Here is a 20,106-nt window from a genome sequence, read left to right as displayed (position 1 = left end):
TGAGAGCAATATAGGGAGAATCAGCTGGGCTTGTATGGAATATATACTTAGCTGCCTTTTCTAACATCTCCTGGTTACTTTAATTGCTGTTTTACTTTTATTTTACTCATTAATGGAAGAGTGATACATTGGTTGCTTGGAAGGGCTTTGTTGTTTCTGGATCGCTCAAAGATCTGTTCTTCATGTATAACGTGTGAACACATTTATGCACTACAATTACCAAACTCTCAATTAAGGATTTGGCGTATTTTTCAAGGAAAGTTAAGGGCCTTCATTTAGTCGAATAAAATTCAGTTTCAGGAATGTAGCCACCCTGTTTTTAAACAGCTCTTAAAGTGGATCTCATAAGACATGTGCACGCCTCAAAACTGTCATTTAACGGGTGCCATCCTTCCCGCTTTCACTCATCGTCCTCCTTTCCGCTCCCCCCCAGCACCCCCCCCCCACTCTAAAGAGTCCCCTGCAATCCAGAGAGGCCCAGGGCTTGGCAGCCACCCTGACCACACACTGAACTGCCACTTGTGTTGTGCTGAACACTCCCCCACACCGCACCCCAATTCCTACACCAGCAGCGCCGATCCCAAACGCATCTCGCCCAGAAAGCCACGCCGCCTCCAGCTCACCAAAACCACATCTCCCCTCCTTCCATGCAAGGTTTTGTCAGACACTTCTCCTCCAAATGATCTACCATAGAATTACTGTATATTCCCGTGTAACCATTCCAATATGATGCTTTGTGAATGGAGGAAAGGGTCCGCTTAGACAAAGCCACTTTTATTGTGTGCTTTCTAGCAACTGACTCTTCGGTAAAATGGAAAGTACAATCCGTGCTGTATTCAGGTGCATCATCTTTGCAAATGTTACACTCATATGCATGCAGGCTGCAGTTGCTCCTTGAAAAGCAAGGCGTCATGGGGAACAGGTTCACGGTGGGGAAGCCAGTGCGTTTAAACGAGAGAAACGCTGCAATTATGAAGCAAAAATGGCTGCCGGTTGCGGCTGCAGTTACGTCAAATTAGAGGACCTCTCCTCAATAAGCAAAATGTGAGAGCTGTAATCTTTTCCACTCCATGTATACATTGCAATCTGCGGTCGTACTCGCACTCTCACTTTGTGTGTTTAGTCTGGTGGCAAACAATGGCGGTTAGCTGGGTTAGCACAACACCAACCGGCCAGTCAGCATTTTGTTAGCTCGCCGAGGACGCCGGGTGACGTCAAAAGCCCGTACTTACAGGAATCTTATGACTTTTAATCATGTGATCAAACTCCTCGTTAATCTGTTTGTATTTCTCCTCAGTTCGCGGGGTGAGGATGAGAGTGGATTCAAGCTCCGGGCTCTCGCCACCTTTGTTCTCCTTCTTGCTCAAAGCCTGCCGGGTTCCGCAACCAACACGGGACGGGGCGGGGGTGGGGTGGGGGGTTCGGAGGGACGGATGGCGGGGAGACAATGACGGAAACGTGGAGATGAGGACGAAGCAACAAACAGCACAGTGGGAGAGGGGGGAGAGGAAAGAAAGTGGTGAGGAAGACTCGGGGTTTAACAAGAGGTACTTACACACAGTCTCTGTCTGCTGATCATCAGATCTATGTCCTCGTTTATTTTCCTGTATTTGTCCTCGGACTCGGGGCTGTGGCCGACCGAGTCATCTGCGTCGGGGTCGGGGCTGTCACAGCCATTTAGGCCCTTCTTTCTCAACGTCTGTAAACAAAGCAGTGGCACAGCACAGTTGAAGGAAGGGCTGCAGGCTTCAGGAAACCCAGGTGAACACTTTGGAGGGCAAGGGGGGACATGAAGATGAACTCGGAGCTTTAAGGGCACATCCTAACTGACGGTATTCGATACAGTGACCGATTTGCTCATCGTTTTTGGCAGGCCAGTGTCTAGCCTGATGTGAGGATACGCACACAGCAAAGCGTAAGGCAAATAAAAGTCAGGAGAAAATGAATGGACCTGGAATGTTCAGGCAATGATATGATTTGCAATGTCAAACTCTTTGACACTTTTTGGCACTTTTTGTCGCTAAGAAACTCCAGCATTTTACAAATGTGGTAAACAATGTACAGTTACTACCAAAATGATCCCAAACTTGTTTTGTTTGTCTTTTATAGTTCTGTAAAACAAACAATAAAAATGACTTGTAGCAAAAAAAAAAAAAAAAAACAAAAAAAACACAACTTTGGTGCTAAATGCATATTGTACTTGTTCAAATAAGAACATTTTAACATTAGAATCACACACATTTTCAAAGATTTCAAACAATGAGATGCACAGCAAGAACAGAAATAAAGAGAAACAACAATGACCAGTGGGATGTAAAAGGCCACATATACACGATTGAAGGTAGCAGTTTCCATTTTGGCCACCTGGTGGCCACCTGCCCCCATTAGATCCCTAAGAGCTCAGGTCCGCCACTCAAAGAGACCTTGCTTGAGAAAGTCATATTTTATGAGGATATTGTTGACGACCATGATGACCAAAAGTGATTTCAGAAGTAAAATGTGTGTGTGTGTGTGCGTTAACTAGAGCAAGTAGGCTATACGTTAGCTGATACACGTTGAGTTCATTTGCAAAGTGAGACAAAGACCAGACTGCGAGTGAAGAAAGTACAGTAGCTGACAGTTCGAGATTTCATCAAAGGCAGACCCCCTTCTCCCATCCTCACTCCACTCCTAACCACCACCACCACCCACCGCCAGCCTGCCTTGCCTGCCCCCCCCCCTCTTCTCCCCCTGGCTTTAATAAAGAGAGATTAGTCTAGTGGAGGAATATCACGGGCCTGCTTCTGTCTGTGTAGTCATTGCTTCACACTGCGCGCCCCTACTCTCATCTGAGGCTCCATATCAGACAGGCGTAATTAAATTTACTTTAGTACACCCTGTATTTGATGCTGATGAAGTGTGTGTGTGTGTGTGAAGGGAAGGATTGTGTGCTGGTGCGAGTGTGGGTGTATAAAGGAGGAAGGTAGATGCTGAGATAAGTTAATCTCAGTGAACTTCTTCCTCTCATTTGTTTTTCTGTGTTGGCGCTCGCTCACAGAGGATATACGAGTGATGCTAGCTGCTCCATCACGAGCGGCAGCGCCGGTGACAGGGAACGATCTGCCCGCTTAGAAAACAAATAAGGATCCGCTCATCTCTCATGTCAGCACAACAAAGGCCTGTTTGGAGTGTGGTTTTAGTGAACTTAGAGGGCTCCTTTTGTGTGCGTGATTGCTGTTTGATTCCTGAGGCGTCTTGTGGCGAAGCAGCTACTGTATATCAGCGTGTCAACATTCACCGGCTCTCCTCTTTTTCCGAATTCTCACTTGCCCGCTGACGCCCGCCTCCCCCCCGAGAGTGGAAATCTGGAATTCGGAATTTGAAAGCATCTCTCACATCTCTGACAGTCTTCAGGAAATCACAGCAAACAAACGCAAGGAGATCTGACTTCTAACAGAGCAGCCGGGAAACAGGCGCTCTCGCTTCATGTGAGGTGTGTGAGTCAGGAGAACAAAGGGGTTGCAGAGGTTCATCACGCTGTCTTTTTCGGCGAAGGCGTGAGGATGTGAAATTTCCAGTTTTGGTCTGTCTTTGGTGCAGTTGCATTGGGGTGCTGGCGAGGCATCGTATTGAACTGACAAGAGTTGAACTTGTAGCGTTGCTCTGTTCACATGACAAACCAAACTTTACTTCTAAACTTCCACATATTTCCACCAATCCATGATACATCGCAGCAGGGATGGCCATTTTTTTATTTAAAAAAAATAAAAAAAATCTTTGATTGTTGATTGCTCAGAATTCCGTCCATTGTGTGGAATGGATTGTTGATTAAATAAATGACTGGAAGCCACAGAGGCAAAATAGAGTGCACTACTTGGCTGCAACCAGTTGAGGAGCTGACCATTCTGTCTCAATTACTATTTAGTATAAAGAAAAACAAATAATGTTGAGTTATTCAAGGTAACCGCGGCTATGGAAACTCCTCCCGGTAACAACACAAGCATCAAAATAAGAGTTCAGAACACTGCAAATCAGGGGTGGGCAATTGATTTCAGGCCATCTAAATAACTGGAAAGCTTGCTAAGTGCCAATCCACCATGTTCACCTCTTTTTCTTTGATCTGGTATTATAGTCATTCAGAAATACAAATTTAAATACAATTATAAGCCGTCATTAAAATTACATCTTTACACTTTGAATATTCTAGCAATTTTATGCATCCAACTCATATCAACCATTCCTAGCCACTCCCAAATATATAGATAAGTGCGAAGTATAATTCTACTGACATGTGATGTATAATGATATAGTGATGACTTATAATCCGCACGATACGTAAGGTATATGAAACTGTAGATTTCTGTAGAGAATCAGCCCAAATCTCCTTGGCCCTCTTTCCTGCACCGTACAGGAAATAAGGATGTTGCTATCGTTGGGCCAACAGTCATTTTTGATAGAATAGTTGCGAAAACTAAGTTGGCATCACCTCAGACAGAAGTTATAGCTCTTGAAAAGAACAACTTTCGAAATAAAAACATTGCATGTTTTACGTTTTACTTTTATTTTACGTTAGGGCTGCTCAGAGACTTTAGAAAGGCCGGATGTGGCTGCCGGGCCGCACTTTGCCCAGGTCTGCTCTAGTTAGTCAAACGCCCATGCCTAGATCAAATAGACATGCCCATTTTAGGAAAAACAGCGTTGCCCGAGGGAAAAGGAGGCACCCAAAAGGGCTTAAAGAGCGGTGGTCATACAAGGGGGTCGGGGCTCTGCTTGTGTTGGGTGTTGATAGGTCGCAGGGTGTTATATGACTTGGAAGCATGTGGCCCAACCCCCCCGCCGGGCTTAGCTTTCCATCGGGGCTCAGCACTTTGAGGCAGTGCTACGAGGGCGCTATGCCATTCATCCCAGTTATGACCACCTGTCCGCCGACGTCACACCTGTTGCCAAAGGCTGACACACGACCCACCCACCAATCACGACTGGGGCAGTGCACACATCACCATAGAAGGCCCAGCTGTGTTCACACCTCACACCCTAACGTCATTGTATATATTTATACATAGTGCGAGTGAGTGAGCGAACGAGAGAAAGAAGAACTATACTTCTTGGTAGGGGAGGAAAAAAGCTGTTTTTGCTTGCTTGGCTCTTGTGTCTTTCTGCGGCCCCTTTGGAGGCTTGCTCCTAATTAAACTCCTTCTTCATGATGCTCCCTCATGACTCGACTTGTCACAGGGCCTCTGCCAAGCAGGGACGGCATAGACACGGTGGCCTACATACTTAGACACCCGTCTCATCAGTACCCTTCAGCTCTTCACGCAGCGTGAGGAAGGCCTACACGGCAGAATCAGATATTGGCAGTCGATTCAACGGCGGTATGATGTAGTCAGGTTGGAACAAAATTTAGAAGAAGAGCAATTGTTTTTTTCTTTGCACGTCAAGAAACCCAACATGAATTTCCGTGTTGGCATTAGGGATGAGCATTTGACTTAACTTTCATCATTCACTGCTATTGACAAATGTTCTTGTCTTTTCGCTGTCCAGCCATTAAATCCCAGGAATTTATTTGTATTTTTTTCCCAATTTTTTCAAACGTTAGGGTAAAAGAGGGTCCGAAAATGTCTGGCAGTGAATGACTTAACTATGGGAAAAATGAACAATGCATTATTCTCTAAATTTGCATGGGTATAGATAGCTCTTAGCTGACATTATGTAGTTGTGCTTTAGACAACACACCGGTTGAGATTGATTCAACAGCGCGTTTGTCAGCCAACTCGATACTCGATTTTGCCTCAGTTGCTTCAAAACTCAACTGGTAACAATCCGCTCATTAGACTGAATTGTACTTGGAATATGACGACTTGGAATATTCAGCTTTCTTTTGTTTCTGAAGTTCTTTGTATAGCATCTGTCATATTAATGTGTTTTAAATTGTAACAGTTCCTTAGCACAGTCCGGGGTGTGAGTAATAACTCCAAGGACCCTCGCAGGGTATTTGGGTGTGAATTCTGATCGGGCCCCAGGGGGTCTGAAAGGGACAGCTGATGCCCACCAAAGCAGGATCCTTCTGTTCGGCATTCTGCCACCCTTCGCACCCTCTCCAGCCCTCTGATCCGTCGCTCTGTCCCAGTCTGCTTCTCAGTCTGTCTCCCTCTGCTCGACTGTGCAGCCGTCCCCATCATTTTCTGGACTCTCACCACATCTCAACATAAGCAGAGTCAAAACATTGTTGGCTAGATGGGTCCGTCTTTATTTTTGACAGACGTGCGTGTTAACTGTTGGGTTATGTTTGGAAAGCTCTTTATTACTGACCGTCGTCTTGGCAGTGGCTGAAGGGTACGACACATTCAATATTGTGTTTATGGCTATCGCCGACAGACAGGCCAGTTAATGTATCTGAATGTCTTCAAGCCAGCAGCATTGGTGCAACAAGCTCTTACAAAAACAGATGCCAAAACGGGACTTCAGAAAAGACTTTGTCTGCAAAAGTACTTACATGGGTTTTTCCCCAAACAGTTATATTTCATTTTTGCTGGAATACAATAATTGAAACTTCTTCCCCATATGGTTTACCCTGATTGTTTTATTGTAATGCATTATGATAGCTGTGAGTATGGTTTGAAGTGAATAGTCTTACATTCTTTTGAGACATGAAGCTATGTCGGTTATGCACACCTGCCATGGTGACAGAATGTGTGTGTACTGTGGCACTACAATGGCTCCCTATGCCATGTAGTATTTTTCATATCACACATTTTGAAAGTTACACTTTCAGAAAATTTGAAACGATGACAGTATCTTATAATACATTTTTAACTGATTCCAAGTACTTTTCTCTGACTTACATTATACCTAAATAAAAATCAGACGTTATTTAATACACCACTATTTCACCTGGTGTCCAACTGCGGCCCTCGAGGGCCCCTATCCAGCCTGTTTTGGATGTCTCCCTCCTCTAACACAACTGATTCAAACGATCATAATCATTGTCCGGCTTTTCAGAGCTTGCTGATGAGCAGATCATTTGAATCAGGTGTGTTGGAGGAGGGAGGCATCTAACACATGCTGGTTAGGACGAGGACTAGATTTATACACCCCTGATATATATGGTAGGATTTAAAATGTGGTTATATATGTCAGTGCATCACACAGTAGTTCATTCAAACTTCCGTATTCACTCGTGCAGCAATTTGCTCCCACGCCTCTTCTCTGTCCTCCGCTACTGCACCGGTGTTGCTTTTTTTCATGGAATATAATATTATCACTCTTCTCCCGCGTGAGTACCTCTAATTCAAACTTGACATGTTTTAGCTCAGTGGTGAATTGACATAACCGGGCTCCAATGATGGTGTCTTTTTGTTGTAGCCAAAAACTGTTTCAAATCCCTGCCGAACGTCTTGGCAACCTTTTGCAACCATGAACGAACGCTGACGAAAACCCAACATTGGAGCCGTGGGCAAACACTCGCAAACTTTCGCCGCTCAGCGAGGTACGGCCTTTCGTTTTCTCTGATTTTCAGACTTGGTGGTGTTGATAGTGGGGGTGGGAGGGGGTGACATCAGAGAGATCAAGCTGGCTTAGCTTATTGGAAGCAGATGGCACAGCAAAGGCAAAGAAGGCCACAGTTTCATGAAGCGTGGTTTGAACATGCCGGGACCATGTCGAGGAGCATGTCCATGGATAACGCATGGTGCATGGTGTGCACGTGTGAGAGAGCATTTGGGGAGAGATGGCTGATTTTTGTAGGTTAGCCACAAGAAGAGCAACCATCCCCAAATGGCTAAATGTTCAATTTTACAAGGAAGGATAAACGTCATGTGTGCAACTAGACTCCAAACATGATCAAACAATGACATTATGTGACATGCACATGCTAAAATCACCATTAGGAAAAGCCTCCACAGACAAGAGCCCACTCACATACAGACGGTCTTAGCTAGGCTGTATGCAAGCACAATACCAGATGGTGCAGTGTTCCCATATGGAAGAGACACACACTGAGCACCAACAATCCAACACGCTTTGCTACAGCAGCATCCAAGCCCAGTGAACAAAGTGGTCATTCAGACAAGTCACCACACTGTATAATTACCCAGATAGACATTACGAGACAATACCAGCTCAGATAAGTGGATAAAGAGGGCACTTATGTCTACACCCTGAGTCTACCATTTTTTATTCTCTCTACACCCCCCCCCCCCCCCCGGCCCGTTGCATAGCATAGTCTCTATTCTAAACTACAGACATGATAATGTGTCTACATTGACTTCAGATTCATAATTCATGAGGACTTCGTTTAGCTCCAAACATGACATATCAATTCTAAATGGAAATATTAAAACACGGAGTCCTTTAAAACAACCGCCCCATGTCTTCTTTTTTTTTTTTTTTTTTTTTTCTTGCGCTGCCCACCAATCATGACTTATCGTCTTTTGTCACTTGGTCGCTTATCGCGTGGCTCCACAGCAGGAAGAGGGAGCCTGAGGGAGGCCTTGAGTAACAATGACCAGCTGCTTGACCTCTGTAATGTGACCTTGGATTTCCAAACCCTGCCCAAAGCTGCAATTATGGCGAGGAGGGAAGGGGGGCATGGGCGGCGGCAGAGGAGGGGGCGGAGGGCACGGAAGCTCTGGGGCCGGGCGGAGGGAATGCCACTTTTAAAAATAGATCATTATTTCAAATTTTCCACAAATAGTTTCAAAGAACAAGGCATCATTTCATCTTAATGGCTGGCGTGAATTGTTTTGGGCCGTATAGTGGAAAAGCCTTGCCTGGCAGCCTTGGCAGCGTGGCCTCAGAAGTGGCCTGACTCTCCACACCACAGGGACCACATATTGGCACATTTCAAACGGTCTATTTTTAAAAGCTACTTTTGTTGTCGTGCGCCTACCTCAGACTTCCGCTGCAACATATTGACCTTAAAAAACACCCCCCGAGAGAGATCCAAACCAGTCGTAAGTTTAACGTCTGAGGTTCTGCTTTTCTGGACAGTGGCTGTCTGATTTGGGGCGAAAAGGCTGAGCTTGTAGATCAAGTACATTATCTGCCTTCCTGTTTTTAGCCTCTCATATGAAATTAAAAGAGGCATAGTGTATAGTCTGTTAAACGGGAACTCACTAAAGTTCTCCTCTCATGTCTGGGACAAGCAGATGTGGTCTGATGTGCCAGCCTTGATAACGCTTGGAGGCCGGTCATAGGTCAATTTCTCAATAACATCATTTTAAACACACAGACAAAGAGGGTCTCAGCATTACTTGTGAAAGGGGTACATGTTTTTCTCTATTATGTATGAATTTTAACAAACAACAAGACAGGAAGCCACTGTTTGGTTAAGCGTGGGGAGTGGGGGAGCCAAGTGAATTAAATAACAGGCGTCTTTATTCAACGGATCAAATGTTTATAGGCACCGCGGGGTCTTGGGCCGATGGTGTCATGCATGTGGTTGATGAGAGCAATTATTCATGCTGGATGATCAGAGGAAAAAAGAAAGGGGGAGATGAGGACCGAATGAATAGCATGAAGCGCTGCTTGCTTACTCACTCTTCTGTTTGAAAAACAACCCCCCACACCAACACTCAAAAGGGGGGGGGAGAAAGTCCTCCCAGCAAAGACCGCCAGCTACTAACTATTTTTAGCCTCACCACAAACTATTTTTAAAATCCCTTTTTTTTATATCCTTTTATACAAAGGCATCTATTAGAAAAGAGGTCACATACAGTGAAACGTAAGCGATAGCGATTGCTGTGCTGACTATGTGACAAAATTAAGCAGTCATTTAGAAAGTGAAGCTCTTAAAGCACAGTCAAAGAAAAACATCCAGTGTCGGTACTAAATAAGTAATTTGTAAGTAAAAATGATCGCAAACGTGGCGCCCCAATGTGGAGCAAGGAGGACAAAGCTGGTGAAGACAGGAAGAAGGGAAGGAAACACAGCTGCATGACACATGGAAGAGGTTTTGCACGTATACAGTAGCCTGTTTGCTTTTCCACCAACTCATCAGCTTACTTACAGCTGCCACTGTTGTTAACACAGAGCCTAAGAAAACAAGTGGAACCTCTAAAGTCGGACGTCCCGGCTATTTGGGAAACATTTCAGGAAATGTACATCGCGAAAGCTGCACCAAAAAAATTGTTCCAACCATCAAGCAAGTCGTCCGTGTACCTCGCACGACTTCAGTGAGCATCTAAAGGATTGAGTCCACATGTGTTATGTCTTTGGCTTTTTTGTGCTTTTGTGATACTACTGCTGGAGTGATGGAAAAGATAAAACATGTGAGGAAAAGTGCAGAGTGGCACACCCCTTTCTGCCCAAATTGCGATGCGTTTTAATAATAAAATAAAAGATGAACAGAATATAATTGAAATGAGATTTTGGTTTCCTATCTGAAGAGACTCACCACCCAGACGTGAGACTGTCTTGCTTTTGTATCAAAGTAAAGGGTACGTTCAAAGTTTTACTGTTTCTATTTGCTTGTACAATTTAGAACATCAAAATGTTACGAAAACATTGCCTGTCCAGTTAACTCATTCACTGCCAGATATTTTCAGACCCCCTTTAACCCTAACGTTTGAAAAAAAAAAAATAAATAAATATAGATACATTCCTGGGATTGAATGGCTCTGACTCTGACTCTGAAAAGACAAGTAAATCCGTCAATGGCAGTGAATGCGTTAATAAAGAACTCATGCTGACTTGATGTATCCCAACGATTATCCAGGTTTGCCATCGGCTATACCTTGAGCAAATTTGTAATTTCTTAATCTTACCAATGTCATAATTGACTTAGGCAGCCAAAGCAGCTTCAGACCTTAATCCTCACCTCAGCGGGAAAAACATGTCGTGTCGCCCGTCTCTGCGCCACGAGCAAACACTGAAGCACTGTCGCCATGGCGACCACGCCCCATATTGCCACCCCATACCCCTCAAAATCTTTAAAAGTCTATGCGGGGTCACTGCGGACAACCGTGGGGGCATAAGATATGATTCCATTAATTCCATTCGAGGCAGACACATGTTAAAGTCGTGGAGGATAAATTAGCGTCGCTGCTCAAGCTGCCACGATTACACAGCTTTTTGAGAGCCATGAGAAGAAGTCATTCAGAGAGCTGATCAACACTGAAACTCCTTAAGGCTAATGTTCTCCACGGTGTTTAGAAACCAAACAAGCACACAGAATAGCACACATGCTGGAAAATATTTTCGAAGGCGCGAGGCAGAAGATGAGCACACTGCTACTTCTGAGAGGGAGATCACATGTCCTGCTACTGATTTGCTGAAGAGAGTTAATGTACATTTACTGTATACAGTATAGAATTGCTGCTAATGAAATATACCTGTAAATTCCCTATCCACATCTGCTGCAAAATCTAGTGAGCGCCTTCACAAATGAAATAAAGCTCATGTTTGATTGACTCCGTCACAAAGGTATTTATTTAACACGTGTATAAGGTGGTTGTAAAAGGTTGCGTAGAATCGCATTGCTCTCATGGAGCTTACTAATAAGGTCACAATGCTACAATCAACATGGATTTGAGCACTGTGTATCGAGATGGAATTTTTGACACCGTTTCAGTGCGCAGGGGTGCCTAATGAACTGTCCGACGAGTGTTTTTAATGGCTCCTCGTCGTATTTACAAGGCGATGTCTTTGTTCTTTTAATTTCCTTGTAGACATACTTTCCTGCTACTTTAGCGCCTTCCGCAGTCGACCGTCCCCGCACTGGCCCGGGTAAACACCTGTGCCTCGCACACATCTTGGCACATCGGTGAAACATACGCCGGGTGAAACATGGCCAGGGAGCTTTGCTGAATCTCATTAGCCGAGCGGGTAGTCATTAACAGAATGACCTTTGGAAATAATTACCAGCCTTCCTCCCTCCATCCCTCTTCCCCCTCCCTCCTCCTCTGCTCACACTCATCCATCCCTCTGTCCCACAGCTCCCCACTTCCACCTTTGCAAGGAATACATCCTCCTTGGTGAGCACCGAGGCGGAGAAAAACGAGGCGGGGAGGGAAGCATGCTCTTGCTCCTGCTGCTGTCGAAGATTACGAGGAGAGCTGAACTTTCAGATTAGATTAAGCTGCTGGAATGGGATTGGCTGGCAGCCTGTCTTCTGACAGGTATGGTCAGAAGGCGGCCAGGTCAGCTTAGCGCCACGTGCCATGTGCCACGCCATGTGATGCTTTCACCAATGGTATGAGAGCGGTGCTCTTGCTGAGGTCATCAAAATGCATTCTGCAGGCTTTAAGCCAATTGCCACGATCGTTCACTGAGCCGCCATGCACTACATTAGGTACGGCATTAATGAAATCTATCTATCGATCTACATTTTTATAGCATAACTAACAGTGTAGTATTTTCCCAAACATTCCAACACAGAGAACTAAAATCTCCCCATTGTCAATCAGGGATTTGGCACGCACAAAATGTGTTGCTGGATTTGAAGTGGCAAGCAATTACATTGAGGTACTGCAATCATCAGGAGTAGAACCAAAGGACTTTTTGATATGCTCTTGCAATTAACAACTCCCAAACTCACACAGAATGCCGCCTATGTGACTTGAAAGAGAAGGACAAGCAGAGGTGGATGTATTTCCATGCTTTCCATTTTCTTCTCTGATATCACTCACATGGCCATGAAACTGGCCAGGCAAACACAAGGTTGGGAAACCTGTCTGTTTTATCTGGAGCCAGACTCAGGATTTTACTGCAGACCTGCCAGGAGGACACACTTGGACATCATCTGACTGAGGAGCTGCCGCTGCCTTTCCTTGAGTTTACAGTTTGAGGCATGTGTTTTAATCCAAAGTGTGCAAATTAAAGGTGTATGAGATGGTTGCAAGGGGCTTGGAAGTATTAAATACATGGACCTCTTTAAAGTCGAAATGCCCCTGCGATTGTGCAACTCAGAATTTGGAAAAAGTAATCGGAAATCTCAAGTTCAAAATCTCATCATGCATGATCATCATGTGAGACGTCCGCATAACAGGCAAGACCTCCCGAGACTTTAGTTGATTTAGCGTCAAGGGATTACCTCTTTGTTTTTATTTTCTTTGACTTTTTACGACATTGGTCAGAAACGAGGGAGTTTTGCAAAACCACATTTTCCATCTCATTTGAGCCGATTATGTTCAACCTTAAAGGTGTCACGGAAAGTACATTTCATGTGATTTTGTTGTGGAAATGTATGAGCATGCGCCCATTTGTAAGGGTTTTTTTTATGGATCACTCATGTAGTTGACCCAAACATCGGGTCAACCTACTGGAAAATCCTCTCATGACTTGAGATGTAGCATGTTCAATGGATTTAAAAAAAACACACACACACACACACACACACACACACACACAAAAAGCCCTGAAGCCTCTTGTAAACATACAGTAGCTGCAGAGGCTGTGTAATACTCTCAGTGGCACTCTCTCAACAACGCTAATTATCAACCAAAGACATGCTAATTACATAGAGTTTTATTGCTAATGTAGCGGGCCTCGACACCGACCGCCCACGCTGAGTTCTGCTCCCATACCTCTGCCTCGCCTTCCTCCCACTACACCTCCAGGCGCAGCAGCATCAGAGGGAGAAGGAAGCCTTTCTGCATACTTCTGAAGGCAAACGTGCTTTACAAATTCGGAACAAGACATCACGCATTTAAAGCCATATTTTAGCGTTACACTTCCTCCGTGCGCAAACCTCGATTTTAGAGGACATTGCTAGAATTTACCTTTCCAACTAATGTTGACCCTTTTTGTCATCAACACAAAATACGCTTAGCCTTCCCCCTGACCCAGCAACCCGCCCACGTTCATGAACCTTGACCAAGCTTAGCAGCGGCACACAAGGCTCCACTCGAGGGTCCCGACCCGCGTTCACCTCCCCCTCCTCCGCCCCTCCGACTCGTTGCGCCCTGCTTGCGTCCGCGCTAAACGTGCCTGTGTCGGCCCTGTGGCCAATCCCGTTAGCACGCAGAGGCCTCATCGCATCGATCTGGAGCGCAGACCTCTGGGGGTCTCTGTGCTGGTAGCGCTCTGCAGCTCTATCCCTGCACCCCCATTAGGCTCTCCAACATTGTTCCTGACATGGCTGTTTATATGTTACCCATCCTCGGCTCAATAAAGGAGACACGGTTACAGAGAGCATCAAAGTGGCGATGTACCATCATAAACACTTATTCAAACAGTGGGGTCACATGAACTACAGTGACTGAAGGGCTCTTTTTGCATAAAGAACACTAGCCTTAATGGACAAATGGGCTAATGTATATAACGCATGACCGGTTCAAATGTGATTTTACAAGGATGTTTAGCAAAGAATTACAATTCATATGCAGTACATTTGTGATCATCGGACTGTAACATAGGCACGGATGAAGAATTCCATTGCATGTACTAGGCTATTTAGTTTTTCAGAAAAGCTTCACACTGACACTGTGAATGGTGAACATTCAAATATGTAACATGTGGATGCTTCGGAATAAAATGCCCAGTGTGTTCTCTTTTGTTTGAATGATCAAGATCAGCCCTTATGCTAACTGTTGTACCACCTAAGGTATGAGCTACCTTAACACATTTGACGGCAACGAATACGAAGCAGAGCAAATAGTAACGAGAGCAAACTACTGTGAAGATTGCAGCCCGGCCACTATTTCAATGTCTATCAAAGGATGTCTATCATTGGAATAATGCAATGCCAATTCTCTTCCACAACAGACGGCATTCGATGCGAATGTGCAAACTGAAAAGGTTCGCCGTGAGGGGCAGATTGCCATCTGGAGAAGCAGGGATACTCCCGGTGGACCTGTCCACCCGTGTTTGGGCATCGAGCCCAGCAACACCCATATGAAGAGATAAAAACATGTCCCACGCTGCGGGCTCCTGTATTAGGCTGGCCAGCCTGATCCATAGGTGCGTGTGGGCCTTGACTATTCATTCATTACATCTCATTGGGCTCCAGTACATCTTGTCGTCTTAAATTCTGAGCCAACAATTTCAGACTGGTGTACATAATTTGTCATCAGGTAGAACAAATAAATTCAAATGATGGCTTAATAAGGTGCCTGTTAATTAAATGCCGAGTGTGGGTAACAAATTAGCTAAAAAATAAGTATGATAACAAGTGCTCCTTTGATTCAAGTACATTAATTACTAAAATTTGTTGAAATTGAAATGTGATCAATGCCGTCACTTTAGTCAAAAATAGAATGTATTCTTCTAGTGCAGTTTGATCAGCATGCATGGCACGAGAGGTTATGCGTGCGTGTGCACAAGAGAAAGGGATCAACTCTGCCCACACGGTTGGTCAGAACTTCGGTGCGATTGTTGCATAACAGGTTCATGTCGAGAGCTTAAGGATCTTGTAAAGCACCGGCGTCATTTGCTGTTTTATCTGCCTCTCACAAGCTGCTCTGACACCGATGTTTACAGTTGTTGGCAGCCACGTTAGCGACATGTGTCCGCTGTTTGAGAGCCGTCTCCAGTACAGCTAAGTTACGATTGGTTTAGAAAGTGACGTTTATTATCGATGGTTGCCACGGTACAAAGAGTGACACATTTTTCTGCCTCAATTACTTTTGATATGGATGCCAAGACAGTACAAATGAGTACAGATGAACAGAATAGCAAGTATCCGCATATAAGTGACAGCCACTGAAATGCATTGAAAAATAAAATACTTTTTTTTTTAAAGAAACCTAAAACATGCGTTTCACAGATTAATTGGTGAGGGGGTTCCAATTTGAAATGAATATATACATGAAAAAAATATTCAAAATACAAATCAGATGAATACGCAGGAGCCAAACTGTGAGCATGCAGTGCTCCACTGTGTGTAGGCTACCATGTTTTTTTAAAAAAATTTTAATGCATATTAAATTAAATTCAACTTCATTGCCATCACGGCGAAATATGGATTAGCAGACTCAAAGAAGCAATTAACTGCATTTAATATAGCATCTGGGAATGGCAAAATATGAAGTATGAATAATAATGATAATAATAATGGGCACTTTAACATTGATGTAAAGATTAAAACAATTAACATGCTTAAGACAGTTTGCTTTAGACAATTTGAACTGTATCTTAAAGGACAAGTATTGAAAAAAAAACTGGTTATATAAAGGGGTGAAAAAGGAAATATCACTTAAATTGACCATTAAAGGTGGGTAAAATGTTAGCTAACCATCTATAAATACTGTAAAACAAAAACAAAAGCATGGATTAGGCCAAAGTAGACACTAGAAGAACGGTTTCATTGTAACCGCCCAAAAAAGTGTAATGGAAAAGCGACCACACAGGGTGGACACTGTCTTGGGGTAGAACCGCTACAATGGAAAAGGGCCATAGGTTTAATCCCAGCTCGGATCCCTCGATGGCATCCAGCAACAAAATGATAAAACTCACTTCACTCACATTAATTTACTGATAGTATAGCATACTATATTCAGTCTGATTGTTTAGAAGGAAGTCATCAATTTAACAGTACACCATGCCAAATAATAAAGGGATTATTTTAAGAGTTAACTAGTTTAAATATAATTACAGCATTACCAGTAATTGACATTTTCCCATATTTTTGGGCGCCCTCTGGAGGCCATCGCACCCTTAGCGTTTGCCAATATTGGCTAATGAGCTAGCGGACTCGACAGGGTCAAGGCACCCATTGCAGCTTGCAAAGTATAATCGTTTTCTCTAAACCACACCGTGCTGAACTAAACTACTGCACCACTTGTTAAGACAGGCACTTTACCATTTATGTAACTACACTTTTGTTTCTTTTTAAATTAGGAACACGTAGAACTTGACATACAATTTTTCCTTTCAGTGTTGAGTGTGAAGACAAAAAGAGAAGTAATGAGTCACAACCATCTGGTGTGTTTGCGCGTTTCCGTGCATGATTCAGTGCATTCGGGCGCATGTGCATTTGTGTCGACTTGCGACTCACCTCCACAATGTCAGAGTTGGTCCTACTCTCATGAGGCTCGTTGTACTCTGTGTATTTGAGTAGGACCTTGTCCATGTCTGTGCTGGCGTACTGGAACAGCTTGTTGGTGCTGTTGAAGATGATCAGGGCGATCTCGCAGTCGCACAGCACACTCAGCTCGTAGGCTTTCTTCATGAGGCCAAACTTTCGCTTTGTAAATGTCACCTGGGAGAAAGAAGAAGATAATGATTAGCCTTGGGGGATTAGAAACGTTTCTGTTCACAAATGCGTAAGGACAGAGAGCAATCCTTGTGATGAAATCAACATTTTTGGCTTTGTGGTCATCATTTAATTATAATACAAAAAAAAAAAAAAAAAACCCTGGCCAGGACATGCACGCCGCAAAAAGGAACCTGAAACATTTGTGATCATTTTATCATTCAACTTGAAAGTGCATTCAAGGAAAACAGAAATCCGTTGAAGTTTGAACAGCCCCCGACCGATACAGTCCAACCACTATACCAGGAAAAAGAAAAAAAAAAGCTGCATTTTAAGGAACTGAAAATACTCTTCTCTCGGAAAAATAACGGCCAAGAAGATCCGTTAATGTTTGTACATCAAAGTAGGCAAAGGGACTTATGACAGATTGAAATGTCCCTTTTTAAAATGCTCGCTCCTTCTGTGCTATTAAAAGAAATACAGATACTGACGACTATCCTTAGTCAAAAATAAAAAGTTAGTGTTGCCCAAGTAACTACCTTCTAATAAAAATAGCACCTACTCATAGTAATACCAGACCCTTCAAAAAGAACTCAAACGAAATATTTTGTGGTGGGTTTTTTCTTGGTTTGTTTGTGGTGTTTTTGCATGAGGCAGAAGCATCAAAAGTAGTCACTTTTTTTTTTTTAATAGAACAGTGTATATTCCTCGATTGCTTGGTTCGAACTAGAGCAGCAAAAGTGAGCTGCACCTGCTCGCACTTTCTTTGAAATATAGACAAGAAATATAAGTCCTGCTATTCCGAGGGCCCATCTCTGTGTGGTTACTGATGTTTTATTCTGTGGCGTTGTATTGTTATGTACATTGGAAATTTGCTCAGACAAAGTTTTTTTTTTTTTTTTTTAATGAGAAACATTGCATCAGAGCTGTGCTCAGCTGGCATTATCTACCGCATATTTGTCTATTCTCTTCAACGAGTGCCAAAAAATACAGAATTGAAACCTCCCAACTTTCAGTGAATCATGCTTTGAATACAATAATAAAGACGTGAAGTGAAGTCTTTCAAGAGAAAAGGATCACGCTGCCCTTCACACTTTGAAAGCTGAAAGAGGAGCTGGGAATGACTGGATATTGATGGATAGTTTTGTATTACATGCAAGCACGTCTCCCAGGATGCACCAAGGAAACTGAATCCATCCCTCACCTCCACCCTTTCCTTCCCTCTCCCCCTACGTTGAGTTGGTAACCTTGCATGAATTGCTCCATCCTTAAAGCTTGATTCCCTCCAAAAGACTTTCTTGCCCATTTGGAGCTACCTCCGTAAATCCTGTCGCTGTACCATTCAACGATGACGGAAGGAGAAACCGCTCTCATGGGCTCCCAAATACCACGCTGACATTTACACAATCAGACTTAAATGTGAAACAAATAAAAACAGCGACAGTAAGATTAATTGTAACGTCCCAAAACCCCTGTGGGGCATACTACAACACAAATGAGAAGACATGTAGGACATGAGGTCAAAGCTGGCTATGTCAGAACAGGACTTGGGAGTGTTGTCTTCCAAGGGACACGCGCCGGAGACAGTTAGCGGCCAACTGAGCTCTGTTATCACTCAGACACTCACTCTACTGGAGCCATTAGCGTTTTAAAAGGTGGCACCTGGCCTGCAGTGGGCTGACTGTGAGGAGCACATGCCCAGCGATAATAGAGGGACAATCCACCTGCTGGCTCTGATTGGTGTTCCCATCACATTGTATTTAAAAATTGTCTTTCTCTACTGAAATGAAAGGAAATTCCATTACCGGTACTGTAATCCATTCCAGCCTACCCAGCAGATCCCTACATATTTTTGTATTGTTTTTTTTTTTTTTTATTAAGAAAATAACACTTTATACTATTGTACTGTATAAAACTATATAGTAATAATATCATTTAATGTACCAACAGAAATTTGTGCATGACGATTAATTTATCGACTGTGAGGCCTTTTCTGATGTACCATCCAGAGACAGTATAATACAGACATATGGATATAAATGTAGACGTTCACTACGCTTAGAAAGCCGCAGTAATATTAGTCATTTTTCGCAAAAGATAATGAAAATTTGCCTGTGAGTATCGCTCTATTGTCTGTCTACGTGTATTACATGCATTACCGTTAGTGTTCAAATAGCCATTGATTAAAGGTTTTTAACATTATGATAAAGATGCTATCAGTTAGCCATTGTATGGCGTTTTGTATTATTTGTTAGCATTAAGCTAAGCAGTGTTTACAACGTGAATAAGCAGTAATTATCTTCATTTTAGGTTTTTTTTTAGCAGTAAACTTCAACTGGGAGTGGCATTAAACAGCTCGAAGCCTGTTTATCAAGAATTGTTCGCTATTTGCCAAAGTGCTGCTTGTTGTGATGAGAGGTGAATTTCTGTTCCAGCGTGACTGCCCCAGTGCCAAAAGCAAGATCCATATAGGCACCATTGTATGAGTTTGGTGTTGAAAAACATGACATCAACTCCAAACACAAATTCGATGATTAAGAGCAGAGTTTATGCGCTAGGACAGTTCCCTCTTTAACACACAGTTGTTCTGCTCAATAACTGGCCCAAAAGAATGATACAATTTTAAATAAACTCCTCCCAGTAGTGTGAGTCTCTTCTTGCGACATTACTGCTTCAATTGTTCTTAATCTCCATTAGATGTAATGGCCAATTCTCCCAATACTTTTGTACATGAAGGTTTTTCAGATCATTCCAAAACGTTTTTTATCACTATCCAGGAGGCGAATGAGTGTGATTACGTAAAGCCCAAACTGACCAAACAATAACACCTAGTTGAATTTCACACCACACCCACACATCTCAATGTGACACATACAGTACAACCTGCTGTATAGCATACATCCACGCAAACACGCATATTTGTACATGCTTGGTCGAACAACCACCCTTGTGCATGAACTTCATGTGGGATGTACTAATTGGTGCTGGATCTCAAG

The 20,106-nt window shown here is 43.4% G+C and overlaps 1 protein-coding gene across 8 annotated transcripts in view; it reads right to left on the bottom strand.

Annotated features, from left to right (window-relative positions):
* mef2cb (myocyte enhancer factor 2cb) overlaps positions 1-20,106 on the bottom strand; it is a 67,743-nt gene that overhangs the window by 16,708 nt on the left and 30,929 nt on the right. For all 8 annotated transcript variants that reach the window (XM_086030833.1, XM_086030837.1, XM_086030835.1 and 5 more), the window contains exons 3-4: positions 16,913-17,116; positions 1,556-1,699 (exon numbers count right to left, since the gene is read on the bottom strand). In XM_086030833.1, the coding sequence (XP_085886959.1) occupies positions 1,556-1,699; positions 16,913-17,116 (348 nt within the window). The remainder of the gene's footprint in view (positions 1-1,555; positions 1,700-16,912; positions 17,117-20,106) is intronic.

The sequence above is a fragment of the Filicampus tigris genome, chromosome 5, assembly GCF_054856515.1.
Source record: "Filicampus tigris isolate MCC_2025a chromosome 5, RoL_Ftig_1.0, whole genome shotgun sequence".
Lineage (NCBI taxonomy): Eukaryota > Metazoa > Chordata > Actinopteri > Syngnathiformes > Syngnathidae > Filicampus > Filicampus tigris.
Note: the sequence above shows the minus strand (reverse complement) of the source record. Positions and strands in the feature narration are given on the sequence as shown.